This window comes from Kogia breviceps, chromosome 2 (genome assembly GCF_026419965.1).
Source record: "Kogia breviceps isolate mKogBre1 chromosome 2, mKogBre1 haplotype 1, whole genome shotgun sequence".
Classification (NCBI taxonomy): Eukaryota; Metazoa; Chordata; class Mammalia; order Artiodactyla; family Physeteridae; genus Kogia; species Kogia breviceps.
The window spans coordinates 140690259-140715478 of NC_081311.1; the positions used below are offsets into that span (position 1 = coordinate 140690259).

General features: G+C 40.3%; 1 protein-coding gene across 6 annotated transcripts in view; it reads right to left on the bottom strand.

Moving 5' to 3' along the window:
* Positions 1-1272: 1272 nt before the first annotated feature.
* METTL8 (methyltransferase 8, tRNA N3-cytidine) overlaps positions 1273-25220 on the bottom strand; it is a 136956-nt gene continuing 113008 nt past the window's right edge. For 2 of the 6 annotated variants that reach the window (XM_067026278.1, XM_067026275.1), the window contains one exon: positions 13160-13241. In XM_067026278.1, the coding sequence (XP_066882379.1) occupies positions 13210-13241 (32 nt within the window). In that variant the 3' untranslated portion in view covers positions 13160-13209. Of the gene's footprint in view, positions 2252-2338; positions 2560-9516; positions 9975-13159; positions 13242-25220 lie in introns of those variants that run through there. The other 4 variants (XR_010839130.1, XM_067026274.1, XM_067026277.1 and 1 more) reach the window with 4 other exon arrangements.

The following is a 25220-nucleotide window of genomic DNA, read 5'->3' on the forward strand; positions in this document are numbered from 1 at the left end:
CCAGAGTGCCCTGCCCAAGTAACAAATCCACTTAATGGCAAAGCTGAGAATGTTGAAACCCAGTCCCAGATCTTTCTCTTTTTTCTCTACTAAATCTTTATTGTGAAAGCAAAAGAAAAGCAGAGAGAAAGGTCCAGCATCAGAACTCAATTCATACAGCAGAAAGGTAAAGACCAGCATCAAAATGACTTGAGGCAGCTGCTTCTGTCAAGGCAGCCCCTCAACTCAAAATAGGACCTGAAGGCAGCAGAAAGGGCTTTCGGGTCCCTCACTGTCTTCTGCTGCTAAAAAGACATCTCAAGAGAGTCCTCCTTTTCCTATGGCCAGCTTAGACTGTGGCCGATTGGGAAGGGCAGCAACAAGATAATCAATCATCAATTTTCTGTGTTTAAGAATGACCTCTGGGCTTCCCTGGTGGCGCAGTGGTTGAGAGTCCGCCTGCCGATGCAGGAGACACGGGTTCGTGCCCCGGTCCGGGAAGATCCCACATGCCGCGGAGTGGGTGGGCCCGTGAGCCATGGCCGCTGAGCCTGCGCGTCCGGAGCCTGTGCTTCGCAACGGGAAAGGCCACAACAGTGAGAGGCCCGCATATCACAAAAAAAAAAAAAAAAAAAAAAGAATGACCTCTGTGAGGTTATCTTAAGGGGAGCAATTACTGCTAAAAACACAGTCATGGTGTAGTAATCAGAAAGGCTTTCTCTAATAGAACTACCAAAGGATATATTTGTACTGAATAACATACTTAAAACACACCTACTTTGCAGAATACATTTCAGTTTCCTCCTAATGCTTCTGCTTTATATAAAACTCAACTCTGTAAAGAGTAACTTGAACAATCAGAGCTCCTAGGATATCAACTCCCAAACAGCCGTACGCGTTTAATGAGAACTTCAAGGAACATTCCTTAATTTGGAAGAGGTGCTGTCTATAGGCAATGACTGTAGTTATTGCAGGAAACCACTGAGAATTCAGCTGTTGTGTTAAAAACAAACGGTTGGATTCCATCTTGGAGTTTCTCACAGATTATGTTCTATTCATGCTGACAAAAAACAAAATGCTTTGGGAAGTTGTTTTTTTGCGTACTGCTTTAATTCCGGTTTTTGTTTAAATTAGTTTAAAAATGTGTAGCTGATCCTTTATTTCCTCTATCACCCAGCCGCAGATAATAAACTGCAAACTGAGCGCAATGTAGAGAGCAACTGCTCTCTCTGGTCGTCTGTGGAAGGCTGGGGAATAAGTCTAGCAAACGGGGAAGTCTAATTTTTTCTTTTTAATAAAGCTTTCATTTTAAAACAGTATTAGATTTACAGAATTAATGTGATGACAGTACAGAGTTCCCATATACCCCACACCCAATTTCCCCTATTGTTAGCATCCTACATTAGTATAGTACATTTGTTACAATTAATAAATCAAAATTGATATATTGTTATAAACCAAAGTTCATAGTTTATTCTGCTTTCCTCAGTTTTCCTCTAATGTCCTTTTTGTGTTCCAGGATCCCATCCAGGACACCACATTATATTTAGTTGACATGTCTCCTTAGGCTCTTCTTGGCTCTGACAGTTTCTCAGTCTTTCCTAGTTTTAAAGACCTTCTGAGGAGGACTGGTCAGGCATTTTGTAGAATGTTCCTCAAATGAGATTTGCACAGTGTTTTTCTCATGTTTACACTGGGGTTATGGGTTTTGGGGAGGAAAACCACAGTGGTAAAGTCCCATTCTCACTGCATCATACAATCGATACAACCTGTCACTGCTGAAGTTTGGAGAGTCCACTTTTTCTCTCATTCTTAGGTACCTTCTTCCAGGTCCCCAAATAACACTCACTTGCTTTCTTTTCCAATTACTGAATTATTATAATTTCAAAAGTAAAACTGAAGATCCAATATGCAAAGGTAGAGAGAGTACCTAAGGTAGGCAGGAATTCTGTAAATTCCAAACCTGTAACATAGGAGAAGGCAGAAAGAGAAGCCTTCTTGTCTAAGCCTCTGCCTTCCTATTGTTCCCCCGACAAATCAAATCACCTCAGACTGAGAAGGCTCTTCCACGTCAGCATATAAACCAGGTGATACTGTCAGCAAAGGACAAGAGGAATTGCCAATTGTGTCAATCATACTGTCCAGTATATTTTTATACAGCTTTCGTTTGGCTAAATATAGTTGTAATCCATTTCTGTTGCTAAGCATCATATTTTTATTAGGCGAGGTACTCTATTTGAAAACGCAGAGTCTGAGCCTTGTAGTGAAGTGCCTGGAAAAAAAGGGACAGATTCTAAATGTCAATGACTTTGGCCAGTTTGAGCTTCCAGATGAGTGTGGTACAGTTTCCTAAACCTACCTTACAAATGAGTCGGGGAGTGACCTGCTCTCATCTTGCAGCCTCCATGATTTTATTGCCATCTCTGTGTGTCTTATTTCACATATCTTTCCTGTCAGCTATAGAGAGGCTGAGCTACGGCTATGGCTGCTGAGCTGTGTCTCTCCACAGTCATGTGGTTCAGATGACAACAAAACAAATAGCTCACTCAGATGAGCAAGGGCTCTCCAGAGCAGGGTGATCTGTAGGAGAGGGGAAACAAAAAACTATTTAAAATCCTTCCTCATGAAGAGATGCTGGGAATATACTAGACAGTGCAAGGAGTCTACGGGTTGCTAAAAATTGCAGCAGGTGACCCATGGAGGTTTATGTAGAAAATTCTTCTCTGGCAGTTGAAGAAAAGCAGAATGGATGTTTGTCTATCTCAGTGGCTTAAGAATAAACTTCTCTGAAACAGGCATAGGCTAAATGTATTAGTCAGGGCTCCTAGTTGCAAATCAAACAACAGTAGGTCCTTTAAGCACAAAAGGAATGTTTTTGCAGAGCTCAGCAAATTGACCTGTCACTTACTTTTATATGGCCTGAAAGTCAAGGATAATTGTTACATTTTAAAATATTGGATAAAAATTTTTTTAAAAGAATGATATTTCCTGACCCATAAAAATTGTATGAAATTCAAACTTCACTATCCATAAATAAAATGTCATTGGAGCCCAGTCATATTCATTTGTTTACATATTGTCTTATAGCTGCTTTCATGCTACAGTGGTGGAACTGAATAGTGACAAAGACTATGTGACCCATAAAGCCTGAAATATTTACTAATGTCTTAGCTCAGGCTGCCACAATAAAATACCATAGACTGAGTGTCTTAAACAACAGAAATTTATTTTCTCACAGTCCTGGAGACTAGAAATCCAAGATCAAGGTGCTAGCATTGGTTGATTTCTGGGGAGAGCTCTCTCCTTGGGCTGCAGACGGCTGCCTTCCTGCTGTGTCCTCCCATGGAGGAGAGAGAGAGAGAGATAGCAAGCTCTCTGGTGTCTTAGGACACTACACCCATCATAAAGGCCCTATTCTCATGACCTCATCTAAGCCTAATTACTTACCAAAGCCCTATATTCAAATAGCATCATATTGTGGGTTAGGACTTCAACATATGAATTTTGGGAGGACACAATTCAATCTATAGTAACTAACAATTCTTTTACAGAAAAGGTTTGCTAATCTCTGTACTAAAGGATATTAGGACACACACAGACTCTCCCAAGAGTGCCAGAGAACCATGCTACAAACTGTATTGGAGGCAACACAGCCAGGAAATTCACAAAACACACTGCAAATTGGTTCAGGGAGACTCCACCTCTACCACCCCAAGGTGCTGCTAATACTCCCAGCACCAGGCACTGGACAGGATTGCTAGAGGTCTTGGCATTGCTGCCTCTGTAAACTGGGGTGCTGCTCTTTTTACCCTACCAAAATGCATTCAGCCAGTGTCTGTTACTTGCACACAAGCTTTTGATTCAGTCTGGTGTGGGTGAAGCTGATTGGTGGATCCCAGATCACATGTCTGTGTTACCTACAGCTGCAAGGGATGCTGAGGCAATGAGCTTCTGCAGGAAAGTGGGTGGGGAACCCACGATGTGGCAAATTCTCTAAAGGTACTATCTAACAGCAAGTCACAATGTTAAGATGACTTCTTCCTACATTGTTTGTCCTCCACCACATCCCCTGAGAATTGTCATCTCTTGAATAAACCTCTCTTCTCCATGGGAACTATCCCCATGTGGCATCCCAATATTTGACTTCCTGGATCCAGAGATTGTTTCTAACAAAATTCCCATTTTGGGAAAAAGTGGGGCTAGGTGATGAGGAACCTCTCTGCAATGGCATGATATGCTGTGTCTCTCCCTCCTTCCCTTATTAAATTCTCTGTACCAGAGATGAGTTGCTATCAGTGTTTCCCACTTTGGAATTAGGATTTGCCTCCTCTATCTGGGTCAGAATTTACTTTAATTCTTTCTTATTACAGCAACATGGGAACTCTGGGAGAACTAGAAAGAAAAAACTCAAAGGGTTTCCACATTCACCTTATTCTTTTTAAAATACCATGTGAGGAGAACCTCCACTTTTAGCCAAGATGGGGTAACAGGGACCAGATTTGGCTTCCATTCCAGAACAACCAGATTTTCCACGAACAACCCCACCCCAAACCTAAAAAAAACAACAACCCAAAATATATAAACAATGGGTTCCTAAGCACTGGACATCAGGCATTGAAAGATACAAGATGAGCCCTTGAGAGAGATTCTAGATAATAGTGCAGGGAGGAGGAACCCAGAAGGAGTATGGCAGACTTTCTGAGTTGAGGAGAACAACCTGAGAGTCCTGGGTGATCAAGAAGGCTGGAGTTCGAGGGAGGAAATTGCTCCACAGAGAGAGAACTCTGGAAATCTGCAGAGATTCCCACTTGAGCATTCAGTAGGGTACACACCAACCCATGTGAACAAGGAAACTGTCCCAGGCTGGAGAAAGAACAATCTTAGGGCTTGAAAGAACAGCGTTCATTAGTAACACAGGACAAGAAATACTGACTGTTCCCACCAGCTAATCTGATAAACCTCAGAATTCACAAGGCATTTAGGAAAGTACTAAGTAAGACCTTAGTGGGGAATTGGTCTCACCTAACAAATCTCAAAAGCAAGATGCAAAATGTTCAATCTGCTTTCAAATAATTTAATTGCATCCCAGAACAAAACCCAAGAATGTTTATAAGCAAACAAAAATACCCATCTCCCAACAGAGTAAAATTCACAATATTTGCATACAGCAAAAACTTATCAGGTATGCAAAGATGCAGGAAATGAGAAAAATTAACCAACTGAAACTGATGGGAAACTGACACAGATACTGGAATTAGTGGCAAGGACATTAAAACAGTTGTTATTATTGTATTCTAGATATTCAAAAAAATTATCAGAAACAGGGAAAAATCGGGCTTCCCTGGTGGCACAGTGGTTGAGAGTCCGCCTGCCAATGCAGGGGACACGGGTTCGTGCCCCGGTTCGGGAAGATCCCACATGCCGCAGAGCGGCTAGGCCCGTGAGCCATGGCCGCTGAGCCTGTGCGTCGGGAGCCTGTGCTCCGCAACGGGAGAGGCCACAACAGTGAGAGGCCCGCGTACCGCCAAAAAAAAAAAAAAAAAAAAACAGGGAAAAATCAAATTTCTAAAGATAAAAATTAACATCTGAGATGAAAATGTCACTGATGAAGTCAATGGCAGAAGAAAAGATGAATAAACTTGAATACATAGCAATAAAAATTATCCAAAAATAAAACAGAGAGGGCTTCCCTGGTGGCGCAGTGGTTGAGAGTCCGCCTGCCGATGCAGGGGACGCGGGTTCGTGCCCTGGTCCGGGAAGATCCCACATGCCGCGGAGTGGCTGGGCCCGTGAGCCATGGCCGCTGGGCCTGCGCGTCCGGAGCCTGTGCTCCGCAATGGGAGAGGCCACAACAGTGAGAGGCCCGCGTACCACAAAAAATAAATAAATAAATAAAATAAAATAAAACAGAGAGAAAAAAAGATTAAAAAAAAAGAAAGGGGTGCTTCCCTGGTGGCGCAGTGGTTGAGAGTCCGCCTGCCGATGCAGGGGACGCGGGTTCGTGCCTCGGTCCGGGAAGATCCCACATGCCGTGGAGCGGCTGGGCCCGTGAGCCATGGCCGCTGAGCCTGCACATCTGGAGCCTGTGCTCCGCAGCGGGAGAGGCCACGGCAGTGAGAGGCCCACGTACCACAAAAAAACTTAATAAATAAATAAATAAATAAAAATTAAAAAAAGAAAGGAAAGACCATCAGTGAGCTGTAGGACAACTTCAAGCATCCTAAAATACATGTATTGTATATCTAAGCTGGGGTAGGAACAGAAAAACTATTTGAAGAAATGATAGCTGAAAATATTCCAGTTTTGATGAAAACTAAAAACTCACAGATCCAAGAAGCTCAATGAATTCCAAGCATAAGAAACATGAAGAAAACTACACTAAAGCACATCAGAACCAAATTGTTCAAAATCAATGATGAAGAGAAATTCTTAAAAGTAGCCATAGAAAAAAGACACATTATGTACAGAAAATCAAAGACAGGAATGACAGAAAATTCCTCATAGGAAACAATGCAAGGATAAGACAGTGGAGCAACATCTTTAAATAAATGAAAGAAAACAAAGCGTCACCTAGAAATTTATACCCAGCAAAATATCTTTCAAGTAAGAGGTTAGAAGAAAGACTATTTCAGACTTACAAAAGCTGAAAGAATTCATCACTAACAGACCTGCACTATAAGAAATGTTAAAGGAAATCTTTCAGGCAGAAGGAAAATAACACCAGATGAAAATGCCTAACACCAGGCATATCTCAGAGATATTGTGGGTCTGGTTCCAGAACACTGCAATAAAGTGAATATCACAAATTTTATCACAAATATCACAATAAAGTGAATCACAGAATTTTTTTGACTTCTCAGTGCATATAAAAGTTATGTTTACACTATAATGTAGTCTATTAAGTGTGTGACAGCATTATGTCTAAAAACAATGTACATGCCTTAATTAATGAATACAATAAAGTCAATAAAGCTAAAAAATAATAACCGTCATCTGAGACTTCAGTGAGTTGTATTAGTAACATCAAAGATCACTGATCACAGATCACTGTAATAAATATAATAATAAAGAAAAGGTGTGAAATATTGTGAGATTTACCAAAATGTGACACAAACACATGAAGTGAGCAAATGCTTTTGGAAAAATAGTGCTGCTAGACTTGCTAGATGCAGGGTAGCCACAAACCTTCAATTTGTAAAAAAACTTGAAATATCTGTGAAGCACAATAAAGTGAAGCACAATAAAGGGAGATATACCTTTATGGATACACATAAGAATAGAGAGCAACAAAGATGGTAACTACATAACCAAATATGTTAAATTTATTCTTCTTATAATTTGAATATCTTTTAAAAGATAATTGATGGTTTAAACAAGAATAATAACAATGCATTGTGGGGATTATAACATATGCATAAGTAAAACACAGGAAAACAATAGCATAAGTGTTGGGAGGGAGACAGAGAAGTATACCATTATAAAATTCATATAGTATATGTAAGTGGTATAATATCATGTGAACATTATATTAAATAATGTAATAAATTAAACATATAGTAACAACCTTAAAACAGCCACTAAAATAACAAAATGAAAAGCTACAGCTAATAAATCAACACAGGAGATAAAATGGAATCATAAAAAATACTCAATCCAAAAGAAGACCAGAAAAGAATAGGATAATCAAGAATATATAAGTTGAGGGACTTCCCTGGTGGTGCAGTGGTTAAGAATCCACCTGCCAATGAAGGGGACATGGGTTCAAGCCCTGGTCCGGGAAGATCCCACATGCCACGGAACAACTAAGCCTGTGTGCCACAACTGCTGAGCCTGCGCTCTAGAACCCATGAGCCACAACTACTGAGTCCCCGTGCCACAACTACTGAAGCCCACACACCTAGAGCCCATGCTCCGCAATGAGAGAAGCACCGCAATGAGAAGCCTGTGTACCACAATGAAGAGTAGCCCCCACTCGCCACAACTAGAGAAAGGCCATGCGTAGCAATGAAGACCCAATGCAGCCAAAAATAAAAATAATGAATAAATAAATTTATTTTTAAAAATACAACACATCAAAATTTGTACAATGCTGCTAAAGAAGTACTTAGAAGATCATTTATGGCTCTAAATGCCTATATAAAAGAAAAGAAAGGACCCAAATTAATGACTCTATATTCCACCTTAAGAAACTAGGAAAAGAAGAGCAATGAAACTCAAAGTAGGCAGAAAAAAAGAAATAAAAATCAGAGCGCAAATCAACTAAATAGAAAACAAAATCAATAGAAGAAATTGATGAGACCAAAAGCTAGTTGATTATCCTTACCTGAAAATGGGATCTGCAAAGCTTATATCTGATAAAGGACTTGCATCCCAAATATATAAAAAAAACTCTCAAAACTCAATAATAAGGAAACAAGCTACACAATTACAAAAAAATAGGCAAGAGAATTAAACAGACATGGATGGCAAATACACATATGAAGCATATGAAAAGATGCTCAGCATCACTAGTCATTAGGAAATGCAAATTAAAACTACAATGTAGTACCACTATATACCTACTGAGGGTTAAAATTAAAATAACTGACCATATCATGTGTTGGCAAGAAGGCAGAGGAACTTGAACCCATATATACTGCTGTGGGAATATAAAATGGCACAACCACTTTTGAAAACAGTTTGTCAGTTTCTTAGAAAGTTAAACATACACCTACCATATGATTCAGACATTCATTCTTAGTTATTTACCCAAGAGAAAAGAAAGCATACATCTACACAGTCTTGTACTTGAATGTTCATAGCAGCTTCATTTACAATAGCCCCAGATTGGAAACAACCCAGATGGCCATCTATGGGTGAATGGGTAACAAACTGTGGTATATGCACCCCATGGAATACTACCCAGCAATAAAAAGGAATAAACTATTGACACATTCAACAACATGGATGAATCTCCAAATTATTACACTGAGCAAAAGAAGCCAGACAGTGCTTCCCTGGTGGCGCAGTGGTTGAGAGTCCGCCTGCCGATGCAGGGGACGTGGGTTCGTGCCCCGGTCCGGGAAGATCCCACATGCCGTGGAGCGGCTGGGCCCGTGAGCCATGGCCGCTGAGCCTGCGCGTCCAGAGCCTGTGCTCCGCAACGGGAGAGGCCACAACAGTGAGAGGCTCGCGTACCGCAAAGAAAAAAAAGGCAGACAAAAAAAGAGTATGTGCTGTATGAGTTTATTAATATAACATTCTAGAAAATTCAAACTAATGTATAGTGACAGAAAACAGGTTAATAGTTTCCTGGTGGATGAGGAGATGGAGAGGTACAGAGGAAGGGATCAAAAAGGGCACAAGGAAACTTTCAGGAGTGATGGATATTTTCACTATCTTGATGGTGGTGATGATTTCATGGGTGCATACATACATCAAAACTTATCAAACTGTATATTTCAACCATATGTTACTTGTTATATGTTAGTTATACCTAAAAAAAAAGTCAGCTATTTTAAAAAAATCAAGATTTGGCATTATACATACTGTGTTTCTTCAGCCATTGTAATGGCTCAGGCCCAGAAACTGGTAGTTCTTTCATGGGGTTTGGGGTGTTCTCTTATAGCCAAGTCTTTGCAAGCCATCCAAGGTGATAGGAAGGGGAGGGAGCCACAGTGTTGAGCTTCTGTATTTCTTTCTTCAAGGTAGAAATCAAAGGTCTTTGGGATCTTCCAATCACAATACTTTTATCTCATTTGAGTCACTGATGGGTAGGTTTCTTTGTTTTATTTTACAGAAACATAAAGAGTGAGCATGATTCCTAAACAAAGTAGGGTATTTGCAGATGTTCTTGTCCTTTGACACAGATATAAAGCCTATCTTCTGAGGCTGGTGGTCCAGTGGTTAACACTCTGTGACTCTGTGCTCCCAATGCAGGGGGCCTGGTTTGATCCCTGGTCAGGGAACTAGATCCCGCATGCCTCAACGAAGATCCCGTGTGCTGAAACTAAGACCTGGCACAGCCAAATTAAAAATAAAAGAATAAATAAAGCCTATCTTCTGAGAAAGGACAAAGAGATTCATATGTGCCTTGCTTAAGAACAACAGACTAAAGTCGCAGCCTGTTAATTCTGTCTGCTTCCCATAGCAAGAAAGATTTTTTACAATGAGGTGTCAGAGGGTCTTCAGGTCCCATGGAGGGAATTTTCCTGAGGGGATCCCTTAACAACCTTCCCGTGTATTTAAGCCAACATGCTCCATCTCCTAGGGTAGTATGCCTTATCGCTAATTGTGGAATATAAGGCTTTGTTTTATTAAAAGAATTTGAGGCATGAGGAAGATGGAAAGTATTTGGTTGGTGGGGGTGAAGTCACATGGTTGCATACTTCTCTGGCCTTTATGAAATCATTTGTGTAGGGAAGAAACATCCAAAGTAAAATACTGTCAGATATATTCCAGAAATTGGTAGCTTTCCCAAGGCATTCAGTGACTGGAGCAGATAACTTGCTGGCAAAAGACAGTAAGGACCAAAATAAAAAGCAAACAAACTCAACTTTGAGGTCCATATTTCTCCATTCTTTCTTTCTTTCTTTTTTTGCGGTACGCAGGCCTCTCACTGTTGTGGCCTCTCCCGTTGCGGAGCCTGTTCCGGACGCACAGGCTCAGTGGCCATGGCTCACGGGCCCAGCCGCTCCGCGGCACGTGGGATCTTGCCAGACCGGGGCACAAACCCGTGTCCCCTGTATCGGCAGGCGGACTCTCAACCACTGCGCCACCAGAGAAGCTCCTCCATTCTTTCTTTTCTGGGTTTGTGGGGATATGTTTGCATAGCAAGAGGTGTCCCTTTTCCTCCCTTCCCTAGCAGAACTTCCCAGACCTCAGCTGCCTCCCTGGCTCCAGGGCTTCTATCCCAGCAGGCCGAGGCAGGCTGCTGTGCAATGTGATGCATGGGCGTCCAAAGGGCTTCCACCCAACAAACTTCCCTTCTTTTACAATGATTCTAGCCATCTTTCTAATCTTCTGCATACTCGGAGTGTGTGAGGGGAATCCTCACAGAGGAGTTACTCATGTGAAAATGAAAAAAACGAAACTTCATTTAAATTGGAGTCAGGGGACTTCCCTGGTGGCGCAGTGCTTAAGAATCCGCCTGCCAATGCAGGGCACATGGGTTTGATCCCTGATCCAGAAAGATCCCACATGCTGCAGAGCAACTAAGCCTGTGCGCTGCAACTGCTGAGCCTGCGTTCTAGAGCCCGCGAACCACACCTACTGAGCTTGTGTGCCACACCTACTGAAGCCCACATGCCTAGAGCCCGTGTTCCACAACAAAAGAAGCCACCGCAATGAGAAGCCTGCACATTGCAACGAAGAGTAGACCCCGCTCGCCACAACTAGAGAAAGCCTGCACACAGCAATGAAGACCCAATGCAGTCAAAAATAAATATTTTTTAAACCCACATAATTTATTAAAAAAATAAAAATTGGAGTCAGGAAGGCCAGAAGTGGGAGCTCTCACACTCTACAACTCTGTGATATCTGCAGACCCCAAATAAGACTAGACTACCTTGCATCTCCAACAGGAAAAAGGTTACTACTTTACTACCCCAGCAGGAGGAAGGAAGATTTTTTTCCTCGCCTGGCAACGGCTCAGCCAATGAGAGACCATCATCACAACTCAGCCAATGAAAAGCCACTACACTTTGAACTCCCAGTTTCCTCCAATGGACTCTTTCTTTATAACAGCCCAACTTCCCCTTTCTCCTATAAAAGAATGTTCCTCTCCATTGTTTCTCCAGACTTGCCCATAGTTTTTGCTACAGCGTGCTTAGCTGAACTGCAGTTTTCTGCTATTCCTGAATGAACCCATTTTGCTGGTAAAATAACTGGCTATTTTAGTTTTAAGGTCAACACTTCCCAATTCCTGGAAAGTTTCCCTGCCAAGGAATACGGCTTTGGCCTCAATCAGCTGGATGGGACCGGAATGTATTTTGCATATACAGGTTCCCAGGATATGTGTTCCTGCTTCAAGAGAGTGTGAAACGGGGGGGTCAGCTGTATGGCTGGGGAGATGTGTGAAAAATAGTGTGGGCATTTCACATTATGCCTGAAAACTACTATGAAACTCTAGGGAGAGCCTCAAAAGTGCATAAAAATAAAAATTGTCCTCTGGTAATGTAATCTCTCCTCATAAGACCTCAGAGAATATTTTCTAACAAAGGTAAGATATGAATAAAATGAAAAGTGTTACTTTTATCCCCATTACTTGTTGGACAATGTTAGGCTACTCTATTCTTTAGTGACCCGTCACCAGTCCCAGAAATCTGAATATAGGAAAATTTTGTGTGGGCACAGAACATTAAGATAAACCATATTGACTAATCTTGAGTGAAACCCAACTCTGTGCTTTGTCCTCCCTCAAAAAGTGCCTAGTGAATTAGTTTGAACAGAAATGAACCCAAAATTTAATTTGAAAAATAAATACATAAACATGAAAAACATTCAACAATAAAAAAGGGGAATACAATGAAAGTCATTCCTCATCTAATCTCTGCCCCTTGTTCTCCAAGGAGCACTGTTAATAATTACTTAATCTATACATAATCTATATATGGCATTGACATATATGTATACATTATATATATTCAGACACATACGGAGAATAGATGGATTGATAAGTAGATAGAGTTATCTCATGTATTCTTTTTTAGACTGTGAATTTCTCCATATATACAAAAGATTATAATGTATAAGTGAGGGACAAAGATTATGACTAACATGAACACTACTGTATCAGTCATGGTTCTAGAAACAGATGGCAGGCTCAAATTGGGAAACTGAGGAGAGTTGAGTAAAATGTTTTCAAAGTTGCAGGCAGGTTTACAGGAACAATAAGGATAATGCAGTACTCAACAGTTTATCCAGATTTTTGTGGAGTTCTAAAGCATATTCAATTTTTAAAACCTTCTTTAAGAAAAAGAATGCAAAATCATTGATATAAAAGTACATACAGCAATGAATTTAGAATGAGAAAGAAAACATCAAATCACAAAATGATAAAACTACAAATACCACAAATATCACAAAATCACAAATATCTTATCACTATTAAATTCATTATATGTCTTTAATACTTTTCCCTTTTTTTTGCTATGTGCTCTTTGATCTTCACATGACATTGACATCATCCTACACAGAAAGAATAGAAAGCTAATTCAGACTTTCCCCTGGCATAGTCTCTTTCTGGGTTCCCTATTCTGTTCTATTGGCCCATGAGTTCCTCCCTACAAGAGAATGAGAACAGTCCAGTGTCACAGTTAGAAAAACAAATGCTAGCACTTGTCCTGCTGAGCGCAGGTCAGAGGTACCATTTTTTAAGAGTAAAGGTCAGGGCATTTTACAAAGCTAAGGAAACTCTCATCTTCCATGCCTAAGAATGGTTTTGTCACTGTCTATGCCAAGCACTTCCATGGCTCCTTATCCCTTCAGGACAAAGTCTCAACTTCTCTGCATGACAAATGAGGCTCTTCATCCTCCTATTCCTTCTCACTGGCCTGGCCTCATAGTAGCACCTTCCTTCAATTACCTCTACCTGTTCTGTACAGTTTATACTCCAGGAACACTCAGCTACCTTCAGTTTCAGAACATCCTATGCTCAGTCCCATTCCTGAGGCTTTCCACATGATGTTCTCTCTGCTTGGAATACCCTCCCCAGCTTGTGCACCTGGCAAACCCACCCCATGTCTTCAAGTCACAGATGAAATGCTGGTCCTCCTACAAAGCTTTCTTTCACTCCCTCAGACACACTTCAGGTTTTCTTCTCCTTTGTCACAGCCCCACTGATGCAATGATCTCACACTAATGCGACTGTTTGTAGGCTTATCTCCTCACTAGCCTGTAACTTGCTGGAGACCACAGGCTGAGATTTCCCATCCTTGGATTCTAGGCACCCAGCACAGGGCCTGGCACACAGTAGGCACTCAATAAGTGTGTTTTCAATGAATGAGCATTGAGCAGACTTCTATATGCCTAACACCGTACTAAAATGTTATCTCATTTGTGCTTATAACAACTCTATGAAGAAGTAGTCTCATCCTTATTTTAAAGATGAAGAAACTGAAGTTCAGTGAGTTTAGTTTGCACATAGCTATTTCAACCCAGTTCTGATGCCAAAAATTTATGCTGTTTACTACATCATCCTGTTCCTTGAAGCAGGTAAACTGTGCTGTTTCAGTAGCACTTAAGCTAGCTGCATACGGCATGGCTGATCCACCTTTTTCTGAAATAATATACTGTTTTTCCATCTCTCAGAGATCAAAACCCCCATTATGTTTCTGTCCCAACCACTCCCACTGAAATTGCTCTCTTTCAAGGTCACATGTGATCTCTCTGCTGCTGAATCTAACGACCATTTTTCTCTTATCTTTTTTTGACTCTGGACAGTTTTCTACAAAGTTGATCACTCCCGTTGTTCTGGGAATAATTTTCTCTCTCAGCTTTTGCGATAAACATTCTGTTTCTTCCTGGCCTCACTGGGCAGTCTGTCTCAGTTCCCCTTTCTGGCTCTTCCTCCTCTTTGCTACCTCTGAACACCGGATTTCCTCAGAGTGAGGTCTTGAACTAGCTCCTCTTCTCTACCCAACCTCCTGCCCCAGGTGAGTTCACCTGGTCCCGTGAAATTAGATAGGATCCACATGCTGTTCGCCAATGGCATATCTCCAGCCCAGTTGTCTGCTTACGTTCATATATCCAACTAACTACTTGATTGTTTCACTGGAATGTCCTCAGTTTTCATTGGCATCTCTTAATTTCTCCAGTCTCCCAGTTACTATAGCTATGTGACAAACCACTTCAAATCTTTTTTTAATTGAAGTATAGTTGATTTACAATGTTGTATTAGTTTCAGGTGTACAGCAAAGTGATTCAGTTTTATATATATATATATATATATATATAAAACTTCCTGTTTGGTAACCATAAGTTTGTTTTCAATGTCTGTGAGTCTATTTCTGTTTTGTAAATAAGTTCATTTGTATCATTTTTTTTTTTTAGATTCCACATATAAGTGATATCATATTTGTCTTTGTCTGACTTACTTTACATAGCATGATAATCTGTAGGTCCATCATGTTGCTGCAAATGGCATTATTTCATTCTTTTCTATGGCTCACTTCAAATCTTAATAGGTCAGGAATTTGATACATGCTAGCTAGCTAGCTAGCTAGATGTATTCATCCAATGGCAGCAAAAGAAGAGATATTTCTTCCTCAGTGCCTCTTTAGCCAGGAAGAAAAAATAATTCCCTTAAGAAGTCCTCCCACATGACAGCCCAGGTCCAGACATCTAGAGATTCCAGACATTAGTTCCAGGTCCTGGAATGGACCTGGCTTCTTGGATCATGCTCTGTCCCTGGAGAAGTCATGCTTGTCAAATAATCAAAGCAATATATCACCTATATCTCTTATAGGAGGTGACCTCATTAAATCACATTTGTTTCTGGAGCTCAGAGAGGTCTGTGTTGGGTTTCCTAGGACCCCCATTTTTATCTAGGCAACCATCTGCAGCTAGGCCTGACCATCCACTTTTAGATCATCTCTGTAAATATTGTGCAATTCCAAACATTCAAAGACACAGACACAACGGTTTCCAAACACTCTGGATTTGTTACACTACATTTATGCTTTTTAGTCCCCACTCACCTAAGAGCTATAGGCATCTATTTGATTTTCTTGAACTAAAAAGAATTACAATGAAGTGATTTTGAAAGCATTTTTGAAACTTCTGTCAATTTCTTTAAGCTTGGTAAACAGCCTTAGGTGTCAAAAGACCAGCACTCCAAATCACCCATCTAAAGGCCTTTTGACAATGTCATTAGTACCGAAGGTTGGTTTACCAATTCATTTGGTCTTTTCAAGATGTTATTTTTTTCCCTCTTATTCACACTAGAGCTTCAGCCAAGAAAATGTACTCCCAGCTTCCCTTTCAGGAAGATTTTGCTTTTATTGTTTTTACTGCACTTATTTTTCTTTATTTTTTTTTAATGATAACTTGCCATATTCTCTCTATATTTTATTCTTAAGAAGATATTTAAGCCCTTGATACCTGCTACATTTATTGATAACAAAATGGAAGCTTATTTGTCTCTTCCCTTTGAAACTCAGGAAGGATTTGTCAAGTATGATGTTTTTTAAAAAAAACCAACAAACCAACTGTATTGGTTTGGCAAAGATTCACTGCTGCATTTGTGACGCTTTTCTCCAGTACTTTTCCTGGGACTGACAGTTTTTTGGTCTATTTCACTAGCTGCTGTAATGTGTTCCCTTACACTGTCTCATCCCCAATGGTTTGGTAGCAAGTCTGTGTGATGAATGAGTCACGGCGAACTGGAAACCAGAGTTAACACGTGGAGTCCTCCACACTCTCCCTCAACCCTGTAGAGGCCACCTCACATCCGTTCCCTGTTGCAAAGAGCCAGGTAATTTACTCTAATACCAATTCATGGGTCCACAAGATGAGATTGTAGAGACCTCACTGAGAGACTGTGAAACTTTAGTGAGTACAAATCTGGGATTTTCTCAGCTACCCATTTCCCAGTGGAGAGTTTGCACTGTTTAAAATTTAACTATTCTGATATCTAAAGGATAGTTTTCTCCCTAGGAAAAAGAAAGAGTGAATGTTAATGAGCAACATTTTAATTAATTCTCTCAGGCTTTACCCAAACCCCTCAACTATCTAATTGCTAAGGAGGATTCTACAAACTCTTCAGATGGAAACCCTTGGACTGGTGCCTTACAGACCAACCTTGAGAACAATTTAATGTGACTGGTCTTTTATTGTTTTCAGTTCCTTCAAAGAAAAGCAAATATTTACTACATCGGATACTCTGCCTCTAGTCAACTGATGTTTTAAAAAGACAAGGTCTCTTTGAGCACTTTATTTTCTTCTAAGTACTCAGAAAAGTATTCTGTTCTGCAATGCTTTTCATAATGTCCCATCTGTTCTGATTTTTCAGAGGCTTTTTTTTTTTTAATCTCCTCAGAAAATTCAATGAAAAAAAGGTAAAGGCTTTACTGCCAGTAAATTTTTGTTCCTCTTCTTTCTGGGAAAGAGCCAGTTTGAGTTTAAAAATAGACCTGAGAAATGTCTACAGCTTGAGATTCTTTCAACCCACTAATATTTGCTCTAGAATAATAAGCAGATTTGATCTGAACTAAAATGATCCCCATATTTGTTACCTTTCCATTTCACATCAAATGAAACACCAAAGCAGCCTTCTCTGGAAGCAAAATCCATTATGTCAACCATCCCCTCTCTTATTTTTAATTTATGCTGAAAAAAGTGAAGTTGGCAGTTTAGGTCATTCTAAGTGCCCCATGTTAAACATTTATCAATTGATGCTATTTATTATTAATTTCCAATAGCAGTTACTGTGGTTCTAACACCAGATTTTTCTCCACTGGGAGAAACATATTGAGGCAATAAAAAAGAATGACTTAATTTTAAAGTTAAAAAAAATATTACTGAGGTGTAATTGACATCAATAAAATTCACAAAATTTAAGTGTACAATCAATGAATTCTCTTAAGTGCATATATTTGTTTAACTGCCCTCACAATTATGGCATAGAACATTTCCATAAACCCAAAGGGTTACCTCTTGTCTCTTTGTAATTCTTTTCCTATCTTTGGCAACCAGTGATCTGCTTTCAGTGACTCCAGTTTTGACTTTTCTAGAATATTACATAAACGGAATCACACAGTGTGTGGTCTTTCATGCCTGCCTTCTTTTGCCTAGCATAATGCTTTAGGGACTTATCCATGTTGTTGTGTTTATCAGTAGTATGTTACTTTTTATTGCTGAGTAGTATTCCATCATTTAGATACAGCACACATTGTCAACCCATTCACGAGTTGATGAATGTTTGGGTGTTTCCAGTTTTTGATTATGAATAAAGTTGTTAGGAATATTCAAGTATAAGTCTTTGGGTGAAATATGTTTTCATTTCTCTTGGGTGAGTATCTAGGAGTGGGATTGCTAGGTCTGATGGTAACTGTATGTTTAATTTCATAAAGGATGGCCAGTTTTCCAAAGTTGCTAGGTCTGATGGTAACTGTATGTTTAATTTCATAAAGGATAGCCAGTTTTCCAAAGTAGATGTACTGGGCTTCCCTGGTGGCGCAGTGGTTGAGAGTCCGCCTGACGATGCAGGGGATACGGGTTCGTGCCCCGGTCCGGGAGGATCCCGCATGCCGCGGAGCGGCTGGGCCCGTGGGCCGTGGCCGCTGGGCCTGCGCGTCCGGAGCCTGTGCCCCGCAACGGGAGAGGCCACAACAGTGAGAGGCCCGCATACCACAAAGTAGATGTACTATTTTGCATTCCCACCAGCAGTGTACAAATATTGTGGTTGTTCTACATTCATATCAGCACTTGGTATTGTCTGTCTTTTTAATTTTAGCCATTGTAGTGCTGGTGCAGTGGTATTTCATTGTCATTTTAATTGGCATTTCCCTAATGACTAATGGTACTGAACATTTTTTCCTGCACTTATTTACTATACTCTTCTTTGGTGAGATGTCTATTCAAATCTCTTGCCTTTTTTCTTTTTTTTTTTTTGTAAAGAAGGACATCAGCTCAGCTTTTTATTTATTCATTTATTTTTGGCTGTGTTGGGTCTTCGTTTCTGTGCGAGGGCTTTCTCTAGCTGCAGCAAGTGGGGCCACTCTTCATCACGGTGCGTGGGCCTCTCACTATCATGGCCTCTCTTGTTGTGGAGCACAGGCTCCAGACATGCAGGCTCAGTAGTTGTGGCTCACGGGCCTAGTTGCTCTGCGGCATGTGGGATCTTCCCAGACCAGGGCTCGAACCCATGTCCCCTGCATTGGCAGGCAGATTCTCAACCACTGTGCCACCAGGGAAGCCCTCTTGCCTACTTTTAAAAATCAGGTTTTAGGCTATGGAAATAGCTCAGTTGGGAGAGCGTTAGACTGAAAAAAATTAGGTTATCTTCTTATTACTGAGGCTTAAGAGTTCTTTATTCTGAATATAAGCCCTTTACCAGATATGTTTTGAAAATACTTTCTTTCAAAACAATGACTTAATTTAGCTAAAAATCAGAGGACTTCTGATGAGCTGACAAATCCAAAAGTGTGGTTGCTTGAATTTCTAATGTCAAATTAGAGTTATTGCTATTAATACATTGATGCTGTGATGCAGCCTCACGGACAATGTCAAAAGACCTCTATAATAAGATGATCTGGATGTTTTGCCCTAGGAGCAGTTCAACTATGCATACAAAATCTATTCTAAAGGAGCTGTGGGTAAATTTCTCATATAAACTGTTTCCAGAGTGAAGTAAATATCCCTCTCCCCCACAATGGGGATGAATTTAAATTATGGCAATTCTAAGGCTTAGAGGAGTAGAGTGTTCTCTAGGAAGAGGAGTAGATGAGGGACATTTAGGTAGGCAAGGTCCTGTGTGTCCTCTACTGGTTTCTGTCTTACTCTCCTTAAAATAAGTTTTTCCTCTTCTTGGTAACTTTTTATCCTGATATAATTTCAAACTTACAAAGAAAAGTTGCAAGAATAACACAAGGAACTCCTATATGCCCTTACCCAAGCTCACCAATTTTTCATTTTCCCCAACTTAAATAAATTTTACATTTAATTTTTTTGTTTCAGAAAAAAAACTAAGGCCTGGTTCTTTTTGAAGTTTTTATTCCCACTTATCTCCAGCCTAAGTGGCAGAAAAAGTAGCAATCAACACTCCCATTTTACAGCCTGGGAGACTTGACACACAGAGAATCCTATCGCAGGACTCTGGGGACCCAGTACTGCCTGTAGCCACCATAAAGAAGCCAATCACCATTCAGCTTTGTAGTCTTGCTTTACAGTCCATTTCCTTACCTCTTCCTGGTATCCTTGGCTCATATCTAAAGTGCTTGCACCTGACTCTTTGTTTTGATAACTGATATTGCTCTTATTATCCTGATCTTTGATGTGTCCTCTACCTTTGGTCATTCTGGGAAACAAGGTAAGGGACCTGAACTTGGTACCCTGCTTTGCCTCAGTTTTATCAGCAGGCAACTTAACAAGCAGTAGTATTTTCAAGTCTGCATAGCTAGTGATACCAGGTATCCCAATGCCTACAGTCAGAGAACCAAGACATATTAGTGCTGAAAGGACCTTGAGATCATTCAGTATAACTCTTTCATCTTCAGATGAGGACACTGAAGCCCCAAGAGATATAATATTTTGTCCAAGGTCACACAGTGAGTTGGTAGCAAAGGTATGACTAAAATTCTGGTTTCATGCTTTTTTCCTACAATATATTGCTGCCTCAAATTTTATTACTACTAATAATTAATTCTCAGTTGTAAAAGTTCATATATTTTTTCATGGATTTAACATATATCTATTGCGCACTTATGATGCGCTATCCACTAGGTGTACAAGAGACTTAATTTCTCCCCCAGAGCTTACTTTCTTGCAGATAAATAGATGATTAAAAAGTAATTATGGGGCTTCCCTGGTGGTGCAGTGGTTGGGAGTCCGCCTGCCGCTGCAGGGGACACGGGTTCGTGCCCCGTTCCGGGAAGATCCCACATGCCACGGAGCGGCTGGGCCTGTGAGCCATGGCCTCTGAGCCTGCGCGTCCAGAGCCTGTGCTCTGCAATGGGAGAGGCCACAACAGTGAGAGGCCCGCATACCGCAAAAAAAAAAAAAGTAATTATGCATGGTGGATAATAGTATTGTGGTTCCTCAAAAAATTTAACATAGAACCACCAGCAATTCCATTTCTTGGATTGGAAGCAGGAACTTGAACAGATACTTGTACACTGTATTTGTCAGCTTGGGCTACCATAACAAAATGCCACAGACTGGATGGCTTAAACAGAAATTTTTTTTCTCACAGTTCTAGAGGTGAGAAGTCCAAGATCAAGGCACCATTTGGGTTAGTGAGATCTCTCTTCCTGACTTGTACATTGATCATCAGGAAGAGTATTCAGAGAGGTATTGTTCTGGTATGGCCAAACCCATAACCATAGTCTAATCATGAAAAAACATCAGATAAAATCTAATAGAGGGGCAACCTACAATATACCCTTCTTGCTATGTCCTCAAATGGACTCTTCTGTGTGTGCAGAGAAATCTCTCATGTCTCTTCCTCTTCTTTTAATGATACCAGTCTTATTGGATTAGGGTCCCACCCTATGACTTCATTTAATCTTAATTATCTCCCTAGAGGCCCTATCTCCAAATATAGTCACATTGGGGCCTAGGATTTTTGGGTTTTTTTTGGCTGCACTGCGCAGCATGCAGGACTGAATCCATGCCCCCTGCAGCAGAAGCACTGCAGTCTTAACCACTGGACTGCCAGGGAAGTCCTGGGGGCTAGGACTTTAACATATGCATTTCAGCGGGACACAATTCAGTCCATAACATACACCAATGTTCATAGCTGCATTAGTCACAATAGCCAAAAGATGGACACAACCTTAACGTCCATCAACAGATGAATGGAAAATCAAAATGTGGTATATACCTACAATGGAATATTAGCCTTAAAAAGAAAGGAAATTGTGAACCATGCTACAACATAATTGAGCTTTGAGGATATTATGCTAAACGAAATGAAATGAGCCAGATACAGAAGGGCAGATTGTATACAATTCCCCTCATTTAAGGTATCTAGAGTAGTCAAATTCATGGAGACAGAAAGTAGAATAGTGGTTTTCAGAGGCTGGGAGGAAGGAGAAACATTATTATTTAATGGGTTAAGGGTTTCAGTTTGAGATGATGAAAAAGTTGTGGAGATTGATGGTGGTGATGACTGCACAACAATGTGAATGTACTTCATGTCACTGAACTGTACACTTGATTAAAAGTAAGTTTTATGTTTTCTTTATATTATCACAATAAAACAAAACACTAATTTGGGCTTCAGTATGCAGCTATGATACTGAGAAAGTGTTATTACCCCCCTCCCCTGCCCATTTTAAATTGAAAAACAAGACAAAATATGAAGTAATGGTTTTCAAACATTGGAAACACAACACCTAGGACAGTAATCCCTCAGAGAAAAGAAATAAATGAGGTGAGCCTTACGACTGCCCTAGTTTATTGCCTAGAGAGTTCCAGGCTACAGCACAGGGAGGGAAAACCCAATCAGAGCCTAGCAGTCTTCCTGAGTTACATAGCCAGAGTTGAGAGTCTGGAGGATATAAGGTGGAGAGAATTCACAGGGCAGAGTGTCAGAGAGGAGAGAGCTGCACGGAGACAAAGTGAGGGCTCTTTCTGAGTCTTCAGTTAGGAACTAACCAGATATGTGAGTGAGGAACCCATCCAAGTAGGGGGAAAGACCCACTGGAAAGAAGCAGACATATAATCTTCAGACTTAACACAGGGCCAGGAATAATTCATGTTCTCAGCAGCCAGAGTGGAAAAATTCTGTGCTACACTGATCATCAGGAAGAGTGCCCATGGGACTTCCCTGGCGGTCCAGTGGTTAAGACTTTGCCTTCCAATGCAGGGGGTGTGGGTTCGATCCCTGGTCAGACAGCTAGGATCCCACATGCCTCGCAGCCAAAACAACCAAAACATAAAACAGAAGAAATATTGTAACAAATTTAATAAAGGCTTTAAAACTGGCCCACATTAAAAAAAAGAATTTAAAGGAAGAGTGCTCAGAAACGTATTGTTTTGGTATGGCCAAACCCATAACCCTCGTCTAATCATGAAAACATATCAGATAAAATCCAACAGAGTGGCATCCTACAATATACCTAATCAATACTCCTGAAAACTTTCAAGATCATCAAAAATAAGGAAAATCTGAGAGACTGTCATAGCCAAGAGGAGGGTGACGTCTACTGGATGGGATCTTGAAACAGAAAAGTGATACTAGGGAAAAACTAAAGAAATCTGAATAAATGAAAAATTTTAGCAAATAATAACATACCAATATTGGTTCATTAATTGTAATAAATATACCACATTAATGTAAGATGTTTATAGTAGGGGAAACTGGATGTGGGGTAGTGGGTGCGTGGGGTAGGTAATAAGGAAACTCTCTGTACTGCTGTATTACTCTTCTACAGCTGCCCTAACAAAATACCACAGATCTGGTGGCTTAAACCATGGAAATTAATCTTCTCACAGTTGTGGAGGTGAGAAGTCCAAGATCAAGGTGCCCTCAGGGCTGGTTTCTGGTGAGATCTCTCTTGCTGGCTTGTAGACAGCTGCCTTCTCTCTGTGTTCTCACTTAGCCTTTCCCCTGTGCACATGTGTGGAAAGAGATTGATATCTGGTGTCTCTTGCTCTTCTTACAAGGACATCATGTGGTTGGATTACAGCCCCACCCATATGACCTCATTTAACCTTAATTACCATCCTAAAGACCCTACCTCCAAATACAGTCACTTAGGGGGTTAGAGTTTCAACATATAAATTTTGGGGGAGGAAGGATACACAATTCAGCCCACAACAGAGAAGAAAGAGATGGGAGGACCAAAAAAATTTTTTGTAGAAATAATGGCTGAAAAATTTCCAAACTTGATGAAAACTCTAAACCTACAGATCCAAGAAGCTCAACAAACCCAAGCACAGGAAACAAGAAGAGAACTACACCAAAACACATCATAATCAAATTGTTCAAAACCAGTGAAAAGAGAAAAATCTGAGAAGCAGTCACACACAAAAAAGATATGTACAGAGTAAACAAAAACAAGAATGACAGTAAACCAGCAAACTCTTGTCAGAAAAAATGCAAGCCAGATGCCAGTGAAGGAACATCTTTAAAATGCTGACACAAAAACAAAAAACCCTGTCATCCTAGAATTTTATACCCAGCAAAAGCATCTTTCAAAGTGAAAGGCCAAATAAGACTTCTTCAGACACAGAAACTTTGAAAAGCTTTTCGCCAACAGATCTGCACTACAAGAAATGTTTTAAAAAATCCTTCAGGCACAGGAAAATTATACCAGATGGAAATCTGGATTACACAAAGGAAAGAAGAGCACCAGAAATGGTAACTGAGGGTAGATAAAAGACTTTTTTTCCATTGTTATTTTTAAACATCTCTTTAAAATATAATTGATTGTTGGGACTAAGAGATACAAACTGCTATGCATAAAATAGATAAGCAACAAGGATACATTGTACAGCACAGGGAAATACAGCCCTTGTTTTGTAATAACTTTAAATGGAGTATAATCTATAAAAATACTGAATCTTTATGTTCTATACCTGAAACTAATATATATTATAAATCAACTATACTTCAATAAAAAATATAATTAATTTTTAAAGTAAAAATAGTAATATATTATGGGGTTATAGTAACTAATTATAATAAAAGTAAGTTTAGAGCGATGTTATGGGAATAACCTGCAGCTATAAAATAGGGTAAGCTGCAGGAGTTTTAACTAAAACTGTGTATTTCCTCAGAGAGCTTACAAAATAAACCATTTTTGTTTCACTCCTTTAGCATTAGTTTGATCATAAAGCAAGATGATTATGGGATTTCCCTGGTGGCACAGTGGTTAAGAATCTGCCTGCCGATGCAGGGGACACGGGTTTGATCCCTGGTCTGGGAAGATCCCACGTGTCACAGAGCAACTAAGCCCTTGCGCCATAACTACTGAGCCTGCGCTCTAGAGCCCGTGAGCCATAACTACTGAAGCCCGCATGTCTAGAGCCCGTGCTCCACAACAAGAGAAGCCACCGCAATGAGAAGCTCATGCACCGCAACAGAGTAGCCCCCACTCGCCGCAACTAGAGAAAACCCACGTGCAGCAACGAAGACCCAATGCAGCCAAAAAATAAATAAATGAAAATTTAAAAAAAAAAGATGATTATGCTTCATCCAATCTTCTTACCACCTGTTGTAACCTTAGTATAGTGATACCTAGGTTCACCATTCCTCTGGGAGTAAGACTCCATTTTTTAATAAAGTCTGGCTGGAGGAATGAGGGGCTCAGAGTCCTGTCTTTACTTATTTCAAACATAATCGTTTAAAATAAACTTAGGCTTAGGTTCGCTACAACTTGATGGGATGCTCATTTTGGTGAGGTAGAAGTATCTGCTTAAAAGTTAGAGGCAGACATTTGATGAAGGAGATCATACATGGCATAGCTAACTCTGTGCCCTTTCTCAACCAAACTGAGGGAAAAAATTGACACAATAGGCTGGGCTAAAGATGGAATAGAGGACTTGGGTTGGTAAAATGGTCTGGATAGTTCCTTATTTTCACATATGCCCTTATT